This window comes from Clinocottus analis, unplaced genomic scaffold (assembly GCF_023055335.1).
Source record: "Clinocottus analis isolate CAN_PGR_092001 unplaced genomic scaffold, fCliAna1.0.p SCAF_23, whole genome shotgun sequence".
NCBI classification, from domain to species: Eukaryota; Metazoa; Chordata; class Actinopteri; order Perciformes; family Cottidae; genus Clinocottus; species Clinocottus analis.
Window position 1 is genome coordinate 10108026 of NW_027175965.1, and position 24505 is coordinate 10132530.

The following is a 24505-nucleotide window of genomic DNA, read 5'->3' on the forward strand; positions in this document are numbered from 1 at the left end:
GAGCGCGTTCTGCAAGAGGACTGCAGCAGGATGCAAAGACAGAAGTACACTCAGCAACACACACACACACACACACACACACACACACACCAACAAGCCCCAACCCTGCAACCGCCATTACACACACACACACTCCTGCCCTCTAGATGTACCACCCATCTCGCTCGCTGCGAGTGCAGAAGCTCTCTTTCTCTGCTTTAGTGTGTGTGTGTGTGTGTGTGTGTGTGTGTGTGTGTGTGTGTGTCTCCCTTGTTCTGCCTGGCTGACTGCAGACACCAGCACTGTGTGTGTGCAGTGAGCAGGCCCAGACACATTTGCCCTCCTCGCTTGCTCTCGACAGGGTGTCAAAGACCTGCCGTCCCACAAGGCCCCTCTGTCGGATGCCAGGATGGACTACACACACACACACACACACACACACACACACACACACACACACACACACACACACACACAGATGCCATATCCAAAAACAGCAAAGCATGCAAGCTGCATACGCACTCACTGATTTGGAAATTGTCCGGACAAAAAAATCCTGTTCTGTCTGGAAGTTTCTGTGTTTAAATGTTTAAACTGCATGAAGTCACTGAAAATAACAAACTGCAGAACATATTGTAATAACATAATAATAACATGCACTCATATTTCTCTTGAGTATAATTCTGCTGCTTGTTGAGAGGCCGGACAGTGAAGCGGACCTCGGTCTGGACATATTACGGCTCGTGCGGCCGCCATGCGAGCCGCCATGCGAGCCGCCATGCGAGCCGGCGGTCGGTGCACTCCAGCGCTGCCGCGGCCCGGTGCCTCTGCAGCTCTGCAGCTCTCGCCGCCTCCTGAACGTCTGAACCACGGCCCGGTGCATCTGTTCAACATGGCCGCCGCCCGGCACGTGACCGCCGGGCTGCCGAGGTCAGAGCACCAGGACGTCATCGTTTATTCTTTATTCATTTAGTCTTTTGGATATCATGTAAATGTTGAGACGGATCTGGACTCAATGTTATGAATATAATAAGTAGGACAGTTTGAAAATGTTATTAAGGTTATGAAATCATTTTGACTCTATTTAAAACTACACTTTGTAGAAAGTTGACCACTAATAATAATTAATATTATAATTATTATAATTATAATAATTCAGTAACACATTTCATACTGATATTTTTTCAAATGATTTATATTTTCCTGCTATTTCTTGATTTTATAGTGTTTAAGTCTGAAGTCATACTTAACGGGAATATTATTTAAATGTATGTAGTATTTGTGTTGTGCGTGTCGTTTGTGTTAACGTGCAGTAAAGAGCATAAAGGAGTTCAAACTTCACTCAGCCGATTGATTAAGAGCCGATGATAAATATCCTGATGCATTGATCAGCACTTCTAGCAGCAAGAGAGAGCTGCAGCACCCGATCAATGAGTGTGTGTGTGTGTGTGTGTGTGTGTGTGTGTGTGTGTGTGTGTGTGTGTGTGTGTGTGTGTGTGTGTGTGTGTCCTCTGGTCTCTACCAGCAGTATTGTATTTCTGAACACAAAAACATGAGTTTGTTTTCTGCTTGATAAACAAATTTATAGAAATAAATAAATGTGTGTGATAGATAGATATAAAGATAGATAGATAGATAGATAGATAGATAGATAGATAGATAGATAGATAGATAGATAGATAGATAGATAGATAGATAGATAGTTGTTTGTCTCTTCCATTGTGTCCTTAAATCCATTTGTTCAGTAATTTGTAAATGTTCTGCAGTTTTTTTGTGAGTTCAGATCATCTGAAGCTCTCATGACGTCACAAGGCTTCACATTATTATTATATTATTATTATTAGTAGTAGTATTAGTAGTATTATTATTAGTATTATTATCTATCTGCCTTCATGTTCATTAATGTCAGTAAGAAACAGCCCCAACGCTCTAAAAATGCCCACGTTTCATTTTGTATTTGTTATTAGTATTCCCTTAAAAATAACGTAACATCTCTTCAGTTACATTTAATATGTGAATGTTTATTCATGTATTTGTATTTATTTTTTACATATTTGTGGACGCTTTTCTCCTGATAATGTACAGCATAAAGCCGTCCCATCATAAGCCGTGTCTCTGCTTCCCGCCTGGTCACATCAGCAGTAAACAGTGATGCAGGAGAGAGGGAACCTCCTCGGCTCCAGGAAGAGAATGAATAATGGAGGAGAGTTGGATGAGAAATGTGCCAACTGCAAACAAGCACAGGAAAGCTCCCGTGGAGGTGTGATCTCACCCACATAAAAACATAAACATGTGCGCTTCAAAGGTCCAGCCTGCGCGTAATCGCTCCAAGAAGCGCAGCGCCACCAACACCCAGCAAACAACGACGTGGAGCGCGAGGGACCCCGAGCCGCGGCCGTGAAGCCATTTGTCTTGCACTTCAGACAGAAAGTGATTCCAGGTGAGGCCCGTGCACGAGGCGCGTGCTTCTGGCTAAAGTGCAAAACGGGCTTGATGCTTTTGTCATAATAAATATCCTCAAAAACTTTTTCAACGGACATAAATCTATTCATGCGGCTCGTGAACCGGAACCCCGCGTGAGGGAGTTCACCTGAAACCGAACAAACTGAACTCTGTCAACGGAAGCCGCGCAGAGACAATAAACTCACATGAATCTGGAGCAGGAAACAGACCGGAATGTCGCTATAAAGACTCGTTTCATGGCGTTTTGTTCCTGCGCTTCCTCCCTTCATCACACGTCATTCACACCGAGCAGGAGCCGCCGCCCGCGCGCTGCAGAGCTCCAGCACCGGCCTCTGTGACGCTGTGAGGCCGAGAGCAACGAGCCCACCAGCGGCCTCCCGTTGGGTCCAAACACCACGGAGCTCACTTTCTAATGAAAGGAACTGAAGTGGAATGAGAGGTCGTGGTCCTCAGACTTTTAACACATTAAACACAGTTCAATATACGAACTGCAAAATCAAATGACCCGGATGTTTAATCACAAATATATTGACATTAAGAATATACAACATTCTGCACAACATAACACGTTATTATAATAACACGTTATTCTTTGTCTGTAGCTTTTATTTAAATAAACGCACCCAACAAGTTAAATGTGTTGATGTTTGCTGCAGTAAGAGCTCTGAAGCTGCGCGTAATGGGCCCGTAATTAAATCATTAAACTACATTTAAACGATTGAAAGCGTTTACTCAAACCATTACACGGCAAGTCAAGGGGCGGATGTGGAGAAAAAGAAAGGACAAAAAGAAAAAGGAGGGAGGAAAAAGCAAAGTAAACATGAATACATGAGGAGCCTCTCCGCGGGCCGCGTGACCCCGGGACCCGGAGAGACGCGCGCGGGCCGCGGGAAGCCTCCCGGCCGCCGCGAGCTCCTCCGGAGTCTCAATAAACCCAAAGAAGTTCCAGCAGCGGCCATAAATCACCGAGCGGCATTAAAAGCTTTGGTAAACCTTCAGCAGGTCAGCTGGTGCAAGTTATGGCTTCACTTATGGACGGAATATATATATATATATATATATATATATATATATATATATATATATATATATATATATATATATATATATATATATTGTCCTCACGAAATACACCGACGAGGAGCCGCGCGCAGCCGACGCTGCTGGCAGGAAAGTACACCTCTCTACCTCTCTACCTCTACCTCTCTCTACCTCTCTCTCTACCTCTCTCTACCTCTCTCTCTACCTCTCTCTCTACCTCTCTCTCTACCTCTCTCTAACTCTCTCTCTACCTCTCTCTACCTCTCTCTCTACCTCCAACTTCTGCACAACTAGCATCCACTCATCGACTCCAGCCATGTGTTTTAAGTCAGAGATTCCCAACTGGTGGTCCGCTGACCTGTTGGGGTCACAGAGAACGGTCCGGGGGTCCAGAGCGACCATCTGATGGCCTCCACCTCCACGTGGACACGAATGAAGCAGCTTCACTCACATGGTTCCTCTCTGCTGACGCAAATACCTGAACAGTCACTTCTGCTTCAGCCTCTTTGTGAGATTTAGTGAAACCAGGACAACAGCAAACCCTGCATGCTTCAACATCCCCCCTGTGGGGACACACGGTGACGTCATGAAGAATGAAGCAGTTTGTCAGGAACCGGAGAACCAAACATTTTAATAATAAAGTGTGTTGAATAAGTAACTCTGGCACCAGTGAAGACATGAAGGTCCACTGAGCTCATAGAGTCCTTCCAGCCTGTTTACACCATGATAATAATACTATAATAATACTACTAATAATACTACTATAATAATAATAATCATCATTTTAACCTGTATAGCTGTTCACCACACACAAAGACGCGCAACACGTTGTGTGTTCGCTCTGACGTCACTAAACAATTATTGTCAAAAATACAACTCGCCCTGAAAAATACACGTTCACTGTGACGTCACGAGACGTCTTCCAACATTGAAGAGCAGGAACGACGTGAGACACGGAGGTCTGAACCAGAGAGAGAGGTTCACGGAGCTGTGGCCCACTGTCCTACTTTCTACTGGCAGCAGCTCGAGGCCGCAACCGTATCCACGGTTCCTTTCCTTATTTACACGGTTCCTTTCCTTATTTACACGGTTCCTTTCCTTATTTACACTGTTCCTTTCCTTCTCCACGGTTCCTTTCCTTATCCACTGTTCCTTTCCTTATTTACACTGTTCCTTTCCTTATTTCCAGAGCAGAGCGAGGCATCCCATAATGTAGGAGAGGAATAATAAAGTGAAACACGTCGCTGGTGGAAGACGAAAAAAAATCGACAGCGAGAATTTTTCATGGATTTTCCAAACAGCAACTCAGCGAAACAGAAGCTTCGTTTTTAAAAGAGTTTTAAAATGTAAATAATCAATCGACGGCTCTTATGAACCAACAATAACCAAACGAAAAATATAATCAACAGAGATCCACGAGGGCTCGTTTGACTTTATTTAAATAACAGTTTTGCGTTTTAAAGCAATTTTTTAAATTTGAAAAATCATATATCGGTTTTTCTAATGAATTGTGTTTGAGTATAAAATAGTACCACATTTTTTTGGAGTGTATACTTTGACCTCAAACTGCAGTAAACACGTCAGAGGGCCACACACACACACATCCCCAAAATACACGCGGCCGACCCGAGGGGCCGAGGAGGCTCCCGGAGAGACGCGGCGTGGAGGAGACGTCCTGTAAGGGACGGAGGAGGCTCGAGCTGTGGGGAATAACCGATGAGAGCAAAACAATACACACAATACACACAATACACAACTCCCTTTGAAACGGAGTTTAATGCGCATTACAGTTGTGTATTGGGAGCCGCGCCGCCTCAGCGCGTAAAGCCAATAATGCCACGAAGGAGCCTTTCAAACGAGCTGACGGACACTTTGAAAGCGAAACGTTGCTTTAAATTCGGGAAGAAGAAGAATGTGGCACAAAGCAGGAGCCTCGCCCGCTGCTGAGAACGAGCTTTTCTCCTGATACGCGACACCGACGGAAGATGGGATTTCTTACCTTCTACGGCGGACACCGCGCGCAGCAAGAGGCTGCAGAGGAGCAGAAAGTAATCCATTGTCATGAAGCAGTCAGGTCGGACATGTAAACAGAGCCACGAGAGAGGGGAGGGAAACACAATCCGGGGTGATCCCACGCTCCGCGCACCCAGCGCCGTCCCGGTCCCCGCGGTGTCGAGCCTCCAGGACCAGAGTTACCCCATTCACCAAAAACACGCCCAGGTGAGTGTTGGGGGGGAAACACCCCGAGAGAGAGAGAAGCGCGTGAAGGGAGCAGCCCGGCTCCGTGTCCAGTGTCTCCAACGCGGCTCCTCACAGCACAGAGAAGGCAGCGGGCTCGACCCTCCCGGTCGCGTCCCCACGCAGCGAGCTACTCAGCAGAGAACAGGTAGTCCACGCCGCGGCCACCATCCGGAGGATATTCCCAAGAAATGCGAGGCTGTGAGTCAGTGGAGGAAAAGAATCAGCAGGAGATCCGGAGACTTTCCCCGCGCTCACAGGAGCAGAGACAGCCGAGGTGTCACAGCCATGGTGGAAGGTCCCGGCCGGGCATGTGCACGCTCACCCGCGTCCCCGCGCTCCGCTGCTGCTGCTTGTATTCCTGTAGAGACGCGGCCGCGCGCCTCCAGACGGTTTTATTCCCTGAGCGAAAGATTGAGCTGGTGGAGCTGCGGGAGGAGCGACTGCTCTGCTGGGCTCATGCGCTGGAATGAAGCTCACTGCCGGGGAGGAATAACGGAGAGAGGGAGGGGGGGGGGTGGGGGCAGAGAGAGAGAGAGAGAGAGAGAGAGAGAGAGAGAGAGCGAGGGGGGGGGGTGAGGGGGGTTACCGTTGAAGCAGCTGCATTGAAGAGAAGAATTTCTACCTTGACAATCATTTAGTTTCACATTTATTATCCAGATGAAATCAGTGCGTAAAGAAAAGGTTCGTAGTGAACATTCTCACTGTCTTTGTTTGAGAAGCAGCTCTTTTCTGTCACACAAATACAAGTTCCTGACATTCCTGGATATATTTTTCTTAGCATTTGTTTTAATTCTATATGTTGAATCGAGTCATGAAGCCTCACGTGAACGGCTCAGTGGACAGGTCGCTCTTTGTCTGCTGGTGTGTGTTCCAGCGTGTCTTTCCTCCCGGGACGCACAGCGCCAGAGCCGTGGACTCTGAGCCGTGGACTCTCTGGAGCCGTGGACTCTCCTCTCAGAGCCGTGGACTCTCCTCTGGAGCCGTGGACTCTGAGCCGTGGACACTCAGAGCCGTGGACTCTCCTCTCAGAGCCGTGGACTCTCCTCTCAGAGCCGTGGACTCTCCTCTCAGAGCCGTGGACTCTCAGAGCCGTGGACTCTCCTCTGGAGCCGTGGACTCTCCTCTCAGAGCCGTGGACTCTCCTCTCAGAGCCGTGGACTCTCCTCTCAGAGCCGTGGACTCTCAGAGCCGTGGACTCTCCTCTCAGAGCCGTGGACTCTCCTCTGGAGCCGTGGACTCTCCTCTCAGAGCCGTGGACTCTCCTCTCAGAGCCGTGGACTCTCCTCTGGAGCCGTGGACTCTCCTCTGGAGCCGTGGACGCACAGCGCCTCCCGGCGGGTCGCTGCGTCTCGGCGCAAACAGAAAGAACATTTCTGCTGCTTTTTGCTTTTAATTCAAATATAGTTTTACTTCAACTGCGTCAATTTAAAAATACTAAATAATTTGTAAAAAAAAACTCGGGTGAACATTGTGGAATTAAAACGCACCTTTGGTATTTTGAGCTGTGAGTGCAGGACAGCGACGTCACACACGCGCTTTTATTACACATCTAAATTAAAACATGGAAATAATCAAATGCATGCTCATTTTAATACTCAAAATATCAATAATTATTTATGTGAAATTGTAAATCAGAGTCTGAGGCGCCGAAGCTTCCGAGACAAAGATGATCAAACTTTCCCGCACGCGAACTTTTCTCTGGAGGAGCAACTAGTTGCTCTGCACATCGCTGCGCTTCTGTCTCTGAAACTTCAACTCGAACAAAACGGAGTTTGTTTCCTGCAGCACTTTAGAGCTGAGACCAGTTTCTCCTTCAAGAAGACAGGAGATCACCATCATCATCATCATCACCATCATCACGACTCTGCTGCTTCTCTCCTCAACGTTCATTGTCTTTTGTTTTATTGTCTTTTCTCAGTAAAAACAAGTTAAACATCCAAACGTTTCTTTCTTTTTGCTCAATGTTTCACTTTCAGAGCTCATTGTGATGCGTTGATGGAAATATAATAACAATATTATAATAATACTAATCATATAGATGGGACGTGTTGGGACATCGCAGCACACAGGGTACAGGTTATGTATATATAATATTTCAATGACATCGACCCTTACTTCATTGCGTAATGTTGTGTTTGAGTCGCTTGGTTTCCTCAGAGTTCAGCAGCTGATGGATGAGAAGCAGCGAGCTGCAGTCAGCATTAATACTTGGCTGTAGCAGCAGCGGACTGCATTATTAATAGTGTTGAATATTGATGTGTTCTCTGTGTCTTTGCAGATAAGAAAAGAAGTGGAGCTGCTTACGTGACGTCATTAGTACGAAAGTTCAGAATATTTCCGCTTCAGCTGGAATCTGTGAAAAGAATAACAATCATGTTCATAACATGGAATTTGTTTGCTCTGCACATATGTAATACATATTTTTTTAAATACTAATATATATATATATATATATATATATATATATATATATATATATATATATATATATATATATATATATATATATATATTTTTTTTTTTTTATTTATTTATATATATATTTTTATATACATATATATACACACACACACACACACACATATATATATACACATATATATATATATATATATATATATATATATATATATATATATATATATATATATATATATATATATATATATATATACACACATATATACACACACACACACACACATACATAAATATACATATATATGATAATATTCTGCCATTTGGATAATGTGTGGAACTTATTTCAGTGTCAGCAAAGTTGTTCTGCAGTTAAATAACTTGTTAAAGTTCTATATTTGTATTATAATCTTTTTCTTTCTTCCTTTGAAGCTATATTTTATATAAAGAGTTGACTCCATGAGGAAGACACACGTCCACTCTTTAGATGTTTACTGATAAGCACTTGTTGTTGTTGTTGTTTGTATTTCTGCTTCCAGTGTTGGGTTCAGTCCTTCAAGCGGCTCCATGACTCAAACTATTCTGCATCACCACGTCAGAGCGAGCGAGAGCAACAACACGAAGAGGAGTTAGTCCTGATATGAAGGAGAGCGACAGGAACGTCTCCAACGCTCTGTGTTCTTTAATGTTTGCAGAACATGAAACATAAACGTCTCTGATCGACCATAAAGATGAGCAGAGGAACACTTTATGAAGTCACATGGTTGTTATTGAGAAGAGATCAGAGGAAACTAAACACTGAGTGGAAATACAAACGTGGCTTTTTACACATTTCATTAAAACAATTCTTTGTCTCTTTTGCTCGATTATAAATAATGTTATTTAAAGCCAGCACGATAACACACAACAATATTACTGCATCATTAGTTCATGTTGGTGCTATGAAAATAATATTTATTTACTGTATTGTAACAAAAACAACCTTTTAATGCTGCTTTGCTGTTTTTTACATGCTGCCAATGTCAAAACAGACAGTTTACTTTTAGAAGTAATAATGAGTTGTTTTTACAATAAATTATATATATGTATATATCTATATATATAGATATATATATAGATATATCTATATATATAGATATATCTATATATATAGATATATATATATAGATAGATATATCTATATATATATATAGATATATCTATCTATATATATATATATATATATATAGATAGATATATATATATATATAGATAGATATATATATATATATAGATAGATATATCTATATATATATATATATATATATATATATATATACATATATTTATCTATATATATATATATATATATATATATATATATATATATAGATAAATATAGATATATGTATATATATATATATATATATATATATATATCTATATAGAGAGAGAGAGAGATGTATATATACACACACACACACACACACACACAGATAAAACAAATAGTACTACATTGTAAGTCTATTTTAAGTAATTGTCCCCCAAACATTTTTTTTTTTTTTTGAATTTTCTATGATTATTTTATCATTTTGGACTTAAAAAGCATCAGAGGAGAAAAACGTTATGAAACATTATAAAAGAACTTAAAAGCCTCTGCAGCGTGTTGTGTGTTGTGTGTTGTGTGTTGCGTGTTGCGTGTTGTGTGTAACCTCCGTCAGCTTCCTGTAACCTCTCAGCGGTCTGGTGAGGCAACATGGCGTCATGACGCCGTCAGCGGGCTGTGCGTCTTCAGAGGGCGTTTAGTTCGCTGCAGAGCAGGAAGCTGCTGGACGCCATTAAAGAGCAGCGGCAGCACGCCATGCAGCTCCTCTGATGCGCTCACGGAGCGAGGAGGACCAGGCGCTTTGAGAAGGAGAGAAAGATCTTTACACTTCACACTTCATCGTCTCCACTTTAAAGGAAACTCCCAGAAGGTCAGAAACCAACGTGCTCTGTGTTCCATAAACAAAAGATCAGCTGAGCCTCAGAGCGGCTCCAGCGGCTCAGACCCAAAACAAGCTGCTTCAGCCTGAACGTCCTCATGAAAACATCAGCGGCTCCGTGCTTCATGGTCGGGTTCCTACAGAACGTCCAGTGAAGGTTTTCTGCTCTACACTTCACAGTTTGTCATCTTGACCGTCCAGAGTTTCCTCTGAAGCGACGCTGTGGAGCCGAGCTGCTCTGTGTGACTCCAGAGGGTCAAGACTAGAGCAGAACGAACACACACACACACACACACACACACTCTTTATGCCTTGCTGCTTCCTCCCTGTAACCATAACATGCCCTTAGTGCCCTCACCTTCACTCCATAACCTCCTCAGATACAACGAGAGGATGTTTTATGTTCCTGAATGTGAAGCGAATGATCTGGTTTGGAGTTTTGGTCTAAATGTGACTTAAAACAAATATGTGTACACACAAACAGTACACACACACACACACACACACACACACGGTCCATCAGTGTGTGTGAGGAGCACCTGGCACACATTAGAAACTCAAGAAGTGAAGTGGCAGACATTTTACCTCCACATGGAAACGCATCAGGCTTCCACCTCCAGACCTCATCCATCCTTCCTCCCCCTCATCTCATGCCAGCGTCTGTGTCTCACACACACACACACACACACACACACCAAGATAGACCCGAGACCTTTTCTCACACACACTTAACTTTTCTTTCTCTTCCTCCCTCACAAATCACATACCCGGACACAAACACAAACACACACACACAGTCACCCCTCTAGCATGCATAAAACCCTGGCAGCCTCCACACACACACACACACACACACACACACACACACACACACACACACACACACACTCTGCAGCCCTCATGTCTGGGTTCGGTCTAATCGCAGCACTAATGTGTTGTGAGTGTGAGGGGATCGCTTTACTCTGGCAATATTAAGGGAATGGTGAGCCGTTGGTTATGTTAGAGTGTCTCTTGACGTGTGTGTGTGTGTGTGTGTGTGTGTGTGTGTGTGTGTGTGTGTGTGTGTGTGTGTGTGTGTGTGTGTGTGTGTAGGCAGTACTGGTAGTATTGGTTGAGGAGGCTCTGGAGAATCTCACGAGGCCTCAAAGCTGGAATCCAAAAGAGTGGTGGGCTGTTCTTTGGGGTGTGTGTGTGTGTGTGTGTGTGTGTGTGTGTGTGTGTGTTGAGGAAGGGGGGGGGCTGAAGGGGTGGGGGGTCGAATCCTACAGGCCTTTACCACTGACCAAGCACTTAACACAGGATCACAAACACAGCCTGACTGAACCAGCTCAAGACCCCATTACACACACACACACACACACACACACACACACACACAAATCCTCTCCACTGTTTGTACAGTTCATATCTGTCCTTGTTTCTGTGTGGAGAGAGGCGAGTGTGTGTTTCATGTGCACACATTACATATTGTGTCATTACACACTGTGTGGCTGTACAACATCACTTGTGTGTTGAACAATTGTTTGAGTGTTTTTAAAGGATCTACTTGCTGCATCCTAGATGTTACCTGTTTAAATAAAGTTTAAATAAAGTTTCCCTCCTTGCTTCACTTTAAAGACATTGAAGGGAATGTCATTTTAAAGATTTTATTTACTGAACAATTGAGACTTTTTGCATAAAAACTACATGAGACACAAATTAATATTCACAGCAGAGCGACTTTAAACTTGTCTGGAAGGAACTTTGAATCATTTTATCCAACAGCGTGTTTCCATGATGGATATGGACTCAGAGTCCTGCAGCAAACACACATCAGTCCATAAAACTTCCTCTCAACGCTCGATCCTTCTCACACTTTCTGTCCTGGTGGCTGAAGCTCAGGGCGGCTTCGTCCTGCAGACGCACGACTGAGCTGGAGTTGCTTTATCATCATGAAGGAAACTCTTCCTGAGCTGCTCCAGAGGCTCCAGATTTAATATATACATATTAATATGTACATATACATCCTGTCTCCTCACATACGGCTGAGCTTCAACATCTTGCACATCTTGAACATCTTGGACTTGGACAGTGGATTATTTCCATGTTGGACTGAGCAAAGAAACCTCACTTTACTTCAATAAGTGTGATGAAGGAAAAGCGTCCGTGACGAATTCCCAAGGACGGCGTCCAGACGAGCGGGACGGAGGAATCACCGGACGTCAGCCGCTACCAGAGGTCCAGGATGAGTTATCACCGCTGCTGGTCCAATAACAGGATGATTAATTGGCTCAGAGCCGCTCGCCGTCTGAGACAACAGCGATCAAAGAGTGGGAACACAATGTAAACACGCCGTCTCCCTCGTGGGCAGCGTTCTTACCCAGAAGCCCTCTGGGGACCCTCCATCCTTCAGCACGTCCAGCTGCAAAACCTAATCTGGCATGCAGTCTGTGACCCTGAGGGCCGCCGGCGGCGGCGAACGCCGGCAGATGCTCTGTGTCGCTGGTTGGAGGTCACGATGAACATCGGCCGGGAAATAACTTCTTAAAGCGGCCGCGAGGAGTTTTCTGAAAGAGCGACACGATGAGCGACGGTGTCGCTGTAGACTCGTCTCAGAGGAGCGACTGCAGGTCAGCTGTGTGCGCCTCCTTTCACGAGCATCAACCCTCAACGAGCGGTGCTGTCTCGTTCCTGTCGGCCTCGTGAGGAGGGAGTTCCTCCCCTCAGAGTCCCACAGGTAGTTAGTCATGACAAAGGTCCTGCAGAAGCACATGGTTTCAGTTTAGCGCTCGCTACCATGCAACACGGCGTGGTCACGCCCGCCACACACGGCACGCCAACGCAGCGTAAAGGGAAGCAGAGCGCGTCAACCAGCGCAGGACGGACAAGAGGAAACGCCGTCACATAGACGCTCATAACACTTCACTCACTGCCTCATGACTGCTGGACCACAGGAGAGAGAGAGTCCTGCAGAGGTGCCAGCTGGTCGCTCAGTTAGCTGTTAGCATAGCATGCTAACGACTTGTGAGGGAGCAGGCACCTGGCAACATAATGCAGTCATGCACTGAGTGTGTGTGTGTGTGTGTGGTTATGTGCAAGCCAAGCCCTTATTGCCTCAGTGTGGGTGTGTGTGAGGTGGTCTGTGTGTGTGTGTGTGTGTGCGTGCTATGTCCTTATTACCTTAGCATATGCGTAATGTAAGCAGGGTACTTCTTTCCCTGGCGTGTCCTTCTTCCTTCATGCAGATGAGACTCCCTGAGAACCGTCATCGTGTTCAGCAACACAACGCGTGACTGTGAGGACACAAACGCACACATAGCAACACAAACGTACACAAAGAGCCTGTAACATGTTAAAGCTCACACAGGAGGGTTTTTAATGGTTTAATAAAGTGAAACACGACGTTGCATCACAGTCCTGAAGGTTAGTTTCACTAAATAATGCAAAGCATGTTTAATCTGTATAGTGTTGGTTCTCCTCATCCAGATCTTTGATTCATTGAAGACAACAAACCCTCGTAGGAGGAAGCCACGCTGAGCGCTCTGAGCTGCTCACATGCAGCTTGTTCACGTGAAACCTGAGAGAAATACTTCTGTTGGATGAAAGAAGATCTCTGAGGAGTTCAGACCTCTGACCGCCGCCTGCGACATGAGTTACTCACCGACGTTGGAACGTTCTGGAAAGTTACAGGACTCGACCGACACGTTGAACCATCCGGCAGTAATGAGGCGTATTGATCTATTACTCATGATCCATAAACACTTTGCTAGTAAACTACCTTCTGCAGAGGAAATAGTGACAGATCTATTTTAAACAATTATAACTTCACTAGAGTCAACATTGTTTCTGAAACAGCAGTTAGCTGTTTATGTTTAAATGTAATTAATTAATTAATACAAAACAATATATTCAGACAACATAGACAAACCAAGAAAATATAATAATAAAACAAACTTAAACATGAATGTTAGAGGTGCGTAAGGTAATCCCATATTAAGCTAATTAAACTAATTAAACTAATATTGATATTGTAACTTGGATTCATTGGAGTGGAGATGATATAAAATAACTATTAAAGTCTGTGTGACATAAAACAATGTAAATGTAAATGAAACAATAAGCAGACAAACAGAGGAACTGTTTAACATTCTGAGGTTTGTTTGCACAGTTCAGTGTTTACATGACTTGAATATGAATGTTGTCTTCATAACATGAAGTCATGCAACAAACACTCGACTGCAGCTTCAGTCAGAATCACAGTTCAGCTTCAGGCGTGTCCATGACTCACACGATGACATCATCACTATGAAGGCAACAAGTGAAACCTGCTGATGAGTCATGAGTTCTGCTGCCGCTGGAGATGAGCGTCCATCACACAACACGCTGCCACGAGCAGAGGATGCTTCACACGTCCTCGTCTGGTATCGGAGGAAGCCGCCGAACCAACAATCAGGATGCAGACGACGTTCAGTCAATTAATGTTGACTCAACCTGTACTCAACTTGAATTATAAAAAAGAAAAACATCTTCACGCTCTCGGCGGTTTGTATTCGCTCATCGATGGTTTAGTTTGCGTCACTTTGATTCTTCACTTGTTTGTCTCCCGAAGCGTCTCAGCTGCAGGTTGGAGGTCATGACAGTTTACCGTCAGCGCGCTGGGCGAGCGCGCTGGGCGAGCGCGCTGGGCGAGCGCGCTGGGCGAGCGCGCTGGGCGAGCGCGCTGGGCGAGCGCGCTGGGCGAGCGCGCTGGGCGAGCGCGTGGCGCTCTGACTCCACTCATGCGTGCGGTGACGGCCGCCTGGCAGAGCGACAGGAAGGCAGATCCCTGGCAGAGACGCTCATTTGGAATGTAATTGAAACATTTTTCGCCGTGCACAGACACGCCTGCAGTGCGTGCACATGGCAGCATGAATGCATGCAGTTGTGCAGCCGCACAAACACACGACTGTACCCAACGAGCGTTTGACAGACAGCAACACGCAGGAGGCCGAGTTCAAGCAGCTTCACTTCCACCAAGACACACAGTCTGACTGCAAGGCAGCAACTTCAGGAACGTTGGGATCTGAAATCAGGATACTGAGATATATTCATTTAGAGACAACACTCATAACTGTAGTTATGTTCAGTCACATGCAGATAGCTCAATGCTAACATGTTGACAGAGACCAGTTGCCGACTTGTTTTCCCTGGTGAGCAGCTCCGCCCGTGTTGATGCACAGACACACACAGGAAATAGTCGCTCTGCCAGCGCCGACCCGCACAACGACCGCACAACGACCGCACAACGACCGCACAACGATACAAACAGACAATGAGAAGCTCAGCCGGGAGGCAACAAGTCAGAAAGTCTGAGATTTGTTCTGAGCAGCTGCTGCCAAGAAGAAACGAGAGATGTTTTATCAAGACAGAAGAGATTCACTGTCAGCGCAGTGATGGACTTCATGAGACAAGGTGCTCTGTGGCTGAGTGTGTGTGTGTGTGTGTGTGTGTCTGTGTGTGTCTGTGTGTCAGAAGAGATTCATTGCAAACCACCACATGACTCTCGTTCAGGCCTCATTGTCTTCTTCGGCGATGAAGAGGAACTTGAGATGTTTGCAACACAAACAGTGTGTCAACAAAGAGAAGCAGAGCGAAGAGCATGAGCGTGTGTGTGTGTGTCTGTGTGTGTGTCTGTGTGTGTGTAGAATCGGTGCCGTTCAAACAGACAGTTTTCCCCAAAGTGGCTCATTTCCAGCGTTGCTGCATTGCCTCCCTGCTGTAAGTCATCATGGGGTGTGTAGTGACTCTGCCCAGTGCTCCCAGAGCTCCCAGTACTCCACCCCTCCCACCACACACACACACACACACACACACACACACACACACACACACAGAGGTCTGTCACCCACGGCGTTGTGAGTGATCTCTGTGTGTCGCTGCGAGCAGCTCGAGGCCGTCTGGTCTTTCTCCTCCTCAGCCGCTGAAACCTAAACACTCTGCAGGATTTACCCAGCATGCACCTGGAGGTTCAAAGAGGCTGCGAGGGACGACTGCTTTCTCTCCTCGAGGGGGCGGGGCTGTTCTGCATTATGCACACACACACACACACAGGCACGCACACACACACACACGCAGGCTGTTGTTCGCCACAAACGTACAGCCAGAGACGAGAGGTGAGGCGGGTCAGCAGGCAGGCACACACACACACACACACACACACACACACACACACACACACTCAGACTTCCCGTCATCCCCTCACCTGGCCGTGTGTTTAGTCTACACACAGTGTAATAGTACACGGTGGGATCGCTGGGCTGTGAGGCGTGTTGTGTGTCAAGTTGTGTGTCCTCGTCCAGGTTGTGTGTCCTGGTCCAGGTTGTGTGTCATTAGCGCAGCAGTTAGCCACACGGAGCTAAACCAGAGCCAGCGTGCTCTGATAATCTGAGAAACACAATAACTCGTTAGTTCAGATTTGTTCGTGCAGCTGTGAGTTGGTGTTGTGTTGCTACGGATACACAACGACAACTTAAAGTCACAACGTGAAGGCTTCATGTGATTAAGCTTTTCATGTTAACACAAATAACAGAAACGAGAAAACATTTAGGACAAACATGAAACTCATTGAATTCACTGTTGAGTTCTACTTGAATTGTTTTCTACTCAACGTGTCGTTCACATTTATTTCACTTTATTTAGAAGCAGCAAAGAGGAAGATGAAGATGTGCAGTGTCTTCATCCTCCAGCTGGACCATGAAGATAAGATAAGATGTCTCTGGTGTTACTGCTCTTTTTGTTTATAAGAACTCGTTCCAAGACTCTCGGCCAGATATCATTTATAAAAATACAGTTCATCACGTCTGAACACGTGTTGTTCTGGTTCTCTCCCCAAAACCAAGAGGAAAGATTGTAAATGAGGGAACAGCTCCATCCCGTCACGAGGTGAGCAGCTGTGACGTCATGTTGTACCCACAATGCATCACACCAGACTGCAGGTCATGCAGCTGCTCAGACGTCCACAAGCTTTTACTCATCCGACGTCGTCCTGCAGCCGCTGTGATGAGTTCACGTCCATGCGATGACAGACGCCGTCGTGTCGCCGCACGCCTCCCCGGCAGCGCGCCGTCGGCGTCTGTCATCGCCGCTGACACGCCCGGCTCCGCCCACCAGACCTGCGTGACGCACCTGAACGTCAGGTGTCTTCTTTTAGACTGCAAACACATTCCAGAGCTCTGAATCACCAGAATGAACCGGCGCTACGAGCGAGAGTCTGAGCCGTGTGTGTGTGTGTGTGTGTGTGTGTGTGTGTGTGTGTGTGTGTGTGGTGATGTGGTTTGTGTTTACTCGGCAGCATGAATGAGAACAACGCTCATGCTGCAGGAGTGTGTATCTAGCAGTGTGTGTTCGGTGTGTGAGACGACGGATCAAAGTGTGTTTTTACGTCTGTGTGTGTGTGTGTGTGTGTGTGTGTGTGTGTGTGAGAGAATGTACGGATTCCTTCACAACTCGGTGAATAAATCCAGGACACTTCTCCTCTCAAGCTTTCAAGTAACTTTCCAGGAGGGACTGAGAGACCCTCCTCTACCTCTTCTACCTCCTCTTCTTCCTCTCCCTCTTCCTCCTCTACCTCCTCTTCTTCCTCTCCCTCTTCCTCCTCTACCTCCTCTTCCTCCTCTCCCTCTTCCTCCTCTACCTCCTCTTCCTCCTCTCCTGTTCAGCAGTGCTGTTCCTTTGTTTCCTCGGGTAAAGCAGAACATGTTCTACAGACGAGTGAGAAGCAACCCGACAAAACAGAAACAAGCAGCGAGCGCGGGAACAGAAATGCTGCTAACGTCTGTGTGTGTCTGTGTGTGTCTGTGTGTGTCTGTGTGTCTTCATCTGTGTGTCTTCATCTGTGTGTCTTCATCTCTGTTCTTCATCTCCAGCCGTCGCTCCTGTATCTGTCACTGTTTGTCGTTTTGTCTCTTTTCAGTGTGAACGGCACAAGTTTCCCAAGAGGGCCGACGGCAGAGAAGCGACGCCGGCAGCATGTCATGTCGCCTCCTGAGGTCGCAGGACCTCGAGTCTTCCTCTGCCTCCAAACAACCGCCTTTCACCCCCCTCCTCTTCCTCTGCTTCTCCCTTTGCCCTTCCTTTCACTCTCTTTCATCAAAACTTCTCTGTGGCCTCCTCCCATGCGCTGGGGGCAAAGGTGCTCCAGATTAAAATGAACCCGGCAAATTGAGTTTACACTTGATGAAACAAACAGATTTGCATGTGTCTACCCACCTGAGACGAGGTGGCCAGCTCCAGGCAGCGATCTGTCCCACCTCCCAACGCGCAACGAGCTCAACTAATTAATGGGCTGTTATTGAAGAAATGTGTCACAAAGTTCGAGGCGATGTAGGGCGCCGCGACCCCGGCCGGTAAAGGTCGAGGCCCCGCTGATGAAATGGAAACGGGTTAGTTGGCAAAGTTGGTCGCTCTCCATCTTCACCTTCGTATCAATGCATGAAGCTCAGGAAGCAGAAGCTGGCGCTCTGGTTTCTGTTGCTTTGTGTCGCGGAGGCGAGATGTAAAATATTCAGGCGGCCTTGCAGCCATATTGCGGTGACAGCTGTGCGTTTGAGTTGACAGCTGAGTCCATTATCCGCTTCCCTTTGTCATCAAAGGATGTGTTTCCTCCCATTACATCAACTGACAACTACAGCGAGGCGCTGAGGCAAGAACGGCGCTGGAACCCGGTGAGTTGCTCGCTTCATTCACTTGATGCCTTTTCTTCATCTGTTGCCTTCGGTCCCAGCGGGTGCTGTTACATTCACCTCGTACCAAAGCTCTTCCTGCCTCGGCTCGGGCCGCACGGCGCTGCAGCCGGGCCTCTCCGCCCCACCGCCGCGCAAACCGTCATGGCCGCCGCCCCGCCGGGCGCCAACAGAGGTCGGCGGGGAGGTCGGTTGGGCATCGGCGACCGCGGATAAGCCTCCTCTCTCCTGGCCCGGCCCGGGAACAGAGAGGGCAGACAGGCCGACGCGCTTCCTCCCTCCAGCTATTCACCAGACGGAGGTCCAGTCCCAGGACTTCACACCCGGGTGACAACGTGGCGTCTGCAGAACCAGAACCAGCGGCGCCTCCTTCCTTCCTTCCTTCCTTCCCTCTCTCTGTTTTATTGTAATAACTCACGGGGGGTCTTGTGGAAAGAAAAGGCAGGATTCAGACTTTAAAATCACGGCTTGGTCGGGGATGTGTGGCTCGGTGTGTCTTTGTTTTAAAGCGCTCTCTTGGTTCAGCTTCAGGAGTTAACGTGTTGAAAACAGAAAATGATGAGGCACAAAGCATGAAATATTCCAGTTCTCAAACGCAGGCTTCAGGATGATGTGACCAGTGTCATTTAGACAACATTTGGACAGCTGGGTTGTCGACTACTCGTGAAAGGGTTTTCATTCCTGAGTCTCTCCCTCCATCCGGGTCAGAAGTCCTTCACAGACAACAGTCATCCTCCGTTCTCATGAAGCTGTGAAACCTCGTTACAGGGGTTTGCTTTGGGCTTCAGGAAAATTACGTTCTGGCAGGAAAAGTTAATTATGTGAAAGAATACAGCAGAAAAGCCAACGCCTCGCTGACATCTCTTTCTGAGAGCTGGATGGTGACCACAAACCAGCGCTGAACGTCCTGGATCAGCTGGAAGGTTTTCCCACCGAGAGTCAGCGTGGAGATGATTTTCAGAAGCTGCCAAGCTTTTCTGATAGAATATCTGTGTTCAGACAGATTTCTGACCTGAGAATCAAAAGGTGTCAATCATTCTGTTGGAGCCGCTCCGGCTGAACTGTGAAACCTGAATGAATCAAAGCAGACGGAGATTCAGTCTGTTTGCTGCCGGCGGCGCAGACGGAGATGCATTTGCAAAATCAGAATTGCAGAAATGAAAATATTACAATAATGAGGTAATAAGTTTATGATAAGAGCCGCTGCCATTTGATGAACTCAGTCAATAAGTCCCCATGAAGTCCTGTATTAGTCCGTAGGAAGGCCTGCTGGCGGGTGAAGGGTTAATAACCTTTGACCTGCTGCTGTCCGACAGCTTTGCTCTTCACATTCAGAAGATTCCAGTTCAACGCTGAACTTCATAGTTTGAGCTGCATTTCAGCCACGAACGTCTCCACAGAGTTAAAAAGGAAACTAAATCTTTGAAAGATTAAAAAATAAAATAAAATAAAATCATACGCGGCATGTTTTCAAAGGCGGTTGAAAACTCTGTTCAGTAGAAAAATATGAAATCATTCAACGTGACGAGCGGTTATTCATCCCATTGAAGAGCCGGCGCGCAGGTCAAGGTGAGAAGACTCCAATAATCCTGAAGATGAAGCCCAGACAAAGACGAGGCTGCAGGTACACTGAAGTTCAGGTGCAATACAGTCATGTAGAATTATGATTTATTAAACATTACAACTGTAGATGTTCAGGAGGTCCACTCCCACCACGTGCACTGCTTACACGTGCACTGCTTACACGTGCACTGCTCTGTGATGAGCAGGAAGATGCATCTGCTTGTGGATCAAACCTCAACAATCTTTCCTATGAGCGTCTTTCTGAACCCGGATTCCTGGAATAAGTCTGTCATGAAGTGTCTCATCAGCAGCAGGTTTTCCTTCCTGAAGGCAAGAGGTCACTTCCTCCTGGAAGAGGAGTCCGGACAGACAGATATGTACTTCATGAGTCTCTCGCTTCCTTTGTGTTCATGTTGCTTAAACACCAGACACAAGAGATGTTTATGTCACGTTCCACCTGTCTGTCCCGGGATGTGATCCACGGACGTGTCGAGGAAAAAGCTCGACTCTCGGCTCGAGTGTTTGGTTTGAGTTGGAAATATCAAGAAGTTCCCAACAGAGCAGACGTGTAGAGATTATGAGTTGTGTATGAAATGCAGAGAACAGTTCTGCGTCAGGTTTCATGCTCTCTGAGCGTTGGTTATTAGAAAAGTATAAAATAAACGTGCTTCAGGTCAAAGGTGATACCCATTGAGTTTGCACCGTAAACGCTGCGTTGACCTCTAGAAGGTCGAGTCTCTATTGGTGTCGCTGTTGGGTTGCAGGTTTGAATCGTGTCGCTTCATGTTTGCTCAAGAGCTGCAGGAAATCATCCAGAGGAAACATCCTCAGCGAGCAGTTCACGGTCAAAAAGAACAAAAAGATCATCAGAATCTGCCCAGTTGTGTCTCCTCTTCTCTTGCTGGAGCAACAGTAAAATCTAAACCTCATATGTTATGCCACTTGAAGCCTGACTAAGACCACATTGCCATGGAAACAGAATATTTTTTGGTTTTATAGAGGCTTTTTCTCCCTTTTCAGGGGAGACAGTTTGGACCAACAGAAAGCTCATCTCAGCGCTGAGGAGAAGCAGATGCACAAGAAGGAGGTGCACGAGATGAAGGAGATACATGAGATGCAGGAGATGAAGGTGCATGAGATGCAGGAGATGCATGAGGTGCATGAGATGCAGGAGATGCAGGAGGCTTTGAGTTCATCCTGAACGCGTTAAAGACGCAGCAGCTGATGAGACGGAGTGAAACTGGTGAAAGAATTAATTAGCTTAATAAGATCGGGGAGGCAGAGAGCGGTCGGAGGAGCTGAGCGGAGTTCTGGAGGGTCGGCGTGCCGCCGCCCGTCTGCAGCGCCAGAGGAACAAGAGCAGCTAATCTGGCAAATTGAAAGGTGCTCGCAGGGGAAGGAGGGGGGAGGGGGGGAATCGGGCCCCCGTCCCTGGAATGAGAAAAACAAATTAAAATGTCGTAGCCTCCGTGTCGTCCCTCCTTGCACCTTCCACTCATTTCCTTGATTGAATTTGTGCCGTGCTTTTAATCCTGGACGTCCTGTGAGGAGTGAAGAGGAGGACGAAGGTTTCCAACTCCAGGTTGAACTTCAGCCTTTGAGGTTTCATCTGAACAAAGCTGTGGTCCTCTCATGTGTGTCGTATCTTTACACAGCGGTATGTCTTCATACAGCATTATATCTTTATGCAGCATTATATCTTTATGCAGCATTGTTCCAACAAGTCTCTTCACTGAATCAAATATGATATTCTTCCATATTGTTCCAATAAACCTGTAACTATATTGGACAACATCCTGTAGATGGACTGCACATTAAAGCAAGATGTCGAGGCTGAATCGTTCCTCTATGCAGAAAAAAGGCCTCGTTGTGTTTTTGAAAAGACTTTAACAAAGAAATAAATCAAAAGACATGAAGAGTGAACATTTAGATGAGTTAACCTGAAGCTTTGTCTCTCACAGCAGGAAGTCACAGCTCAACAAACCAACGTATTTCACACATTAAACTGATATTTCACGGTTTCTCTTCAGGTCAGAGATGAACGTCTGAGGAGAACGTGGTTTGTGTTTAACTGGATGATGATGTCATCTTCCTGCTACGAGAGCGCGATGTGCAGAAACCTTCCAGCAGACATCAGATTCCTTCTCTGAACATTAGCTTCTCTCCATCTTTCTGTCTCTCCGCTTCTCTTTCCAGCGACTCTATAATATGTTGCCCTAGAAAAATGCAAATAAATAATGCATAGTATGATTAAATTACAATTTCCATTCTAAGTGCATGATGTAAATGTGAAAAGTAACTCGCTGGCACAGAATTAAATGCAAGGTTTCATTTCATTATGTGCAGAAGTGCACTCAGGAGTCCAGAAGAAGAAGATGGCGACGATATCGAGAGGATCGAAGGCTGATCGTGAAACTCATGACGGAGAGCTGAAGGACACAAGATGGCTTCTCCTCCATATCTCTGGGTTTGATCTCTCTCATATGTTTTTATTGGAACCATCATTTGGCTCCAGTGAGCATCTTCCTCATGGCTCTTCACAGCTTGTCTGTGGTCTGCATCCATCACATGAGACTGGAAGCTGCTCACAGGAAGCTGCTCACAGGAAGCTGCTCACAGGAAGCTGCTCACTGGAAGCCGCTCACTGGAAGCCGCTCACTGGAAGCCGCTCACAGGAAGCCGCTCACAGGAAGCCGCTCACAGGAAGCCGCTCACTGGAAGCCGCTCACTGGAAGCCGCTCACTGGAAGCCGCTCACTGGAAGCCGCTCACAGGAAGCCGCTCACAGGAAGCCGCTCACAGGAAGCCGCTCACAGGAAGCCGCTCACAGGAAGCCGCTCACAGGAAGCCGCTCACAGGAAGCCGCTCACAGGAAGCTGCTCACTGGAAGCTGCTCACTGGAAGCTGCTCACAGGAAGCTGCTCACAGGAAGCTGCTCACAGGAAGCTGCTCACTGGAAGCTGTTCACTGGAAGCTGCTCACTGGAAGCTGCTCACTGGAAGCTGTTCACTGCCACAATCACCAGCGTTCCTGCTCATTATGTGGTTGTCCTTAGAGCTCACATCCATCGCATCACACCGACAGAAGCAGTGCATGTCCATCAGATGGAGCGCTGCATGCCGGCAGGGAGGCTCTCTGGGAGATTAAGGAACCTGAATTGAAAATTCTCCAATTGAAATTCCAACTTTGGATTTAAATGTCTGAGTGGAGGCTCAGTGTGGATTTGTCATTGACATGCAAACCATTTTGCTCGCAGTGCTGTATACGAAGGGATGGAAATTAACATAAATTGAGTTTTTCAACACATAAAACTGGCGCTTTTTCAGCCAGGTTTGGGAATGCATTTATTCAGCAAGCAGTCATTCATTATTCATGTTCAGAAGCGTGCACCTCATAATTGCTTTATTCAGAGTCAGGTCTTGTTTTGGCGTGGGGCCTTTTGGTGGTTTACAGATTAACCCTTTGAGATGTGACCGCTGGAGATGTAATGACTGGTGGACACCTGCACTCAGTCTGCAGCTCCTTCCCTTTGAAAAGGAGTCACACAGGACGTCCTGGTGGTCACACCTCCTGCTCCTGCCACCTCCGGGTTGAAGGACTCTTAAGTCTCACAGCGCTGACACCTCCACCCGCTGACCACGTGTTCCCACGCGTCACCACACGGCCGGACGGACCCGACACGCCGTGTGGTTTGACTCTTTGAGAGGAACAAGAGGTCCGGCTCGTCCTGAGGCGGCTGCTGCCGTCCTTCCTGCCTTCATAGAGTCAAAGTGACCTGTTCACCTGTAATTAAAGAGGAAAAAGGGTCCGAGCTTGAGTCGGTCCAGGATTGTTCCGTCGATCCCAGTGTGTGTGTTTTTATTCTTTTCTTCCTGGATGACTGCGTTCTTCTAATATGATGAATGAGAATGCAGCGGCCCAGTGATTTCATTCTCCAGCGACGGACTTTTTATTATTTCTGGGAGCTTAAAGAAATGCTGCTGAATTTTTTTTTTGGAACAAAACCACTTCAAAGGCGCGCTAACCTCGCGGCGACGGAGGCTGAGAACAAACACTCCAGAAGTGAGTGGATACACAGCGAGCAATGGATTTAATCCCTGACAAAATTCAGACCAACATTCACATGCAGAAGAGAACA

The 24505-nt window shown here is 46.5% G+C and overlaps 1 protein-coding gene across 5 annotated transcripts in view; it reads right to left on the reverse strand.

Moving 5' to 3' along the window:
* The window catches only part of LOC137793677 (ephrin type-B receptor 3-like), a 104873-nt gene that overhangs the window by 46469 nt on the left and 33899 nt on the right, over positions 1 to 24505 (reverse strand). For 3 of the 5 annotated variants that reach the window (XM_068589974.1, XM_068589973.1, XM_068589972.1), the window contains exon 1: positions 5483 to 6200. In XM_068589974.1, the coding sequence (XP_068446075.1) occupies positions 5483 to 5546 (64 nt within the window). In that variant the 5' untranslated portion in view covers positions 5547 to 6200. Of the gene's footprint in view, positions 1 to 5482; positions 6201 to 7839; positions 7892 to 8028; positions 8078 to 9833; positions 10027 to 13265; positions 13379 to 24505 lie in introns of those variants that run through there. The other 2 variants (XM_068589975.1, XM_068589971.1) reach the window with 1 other exon arrangement.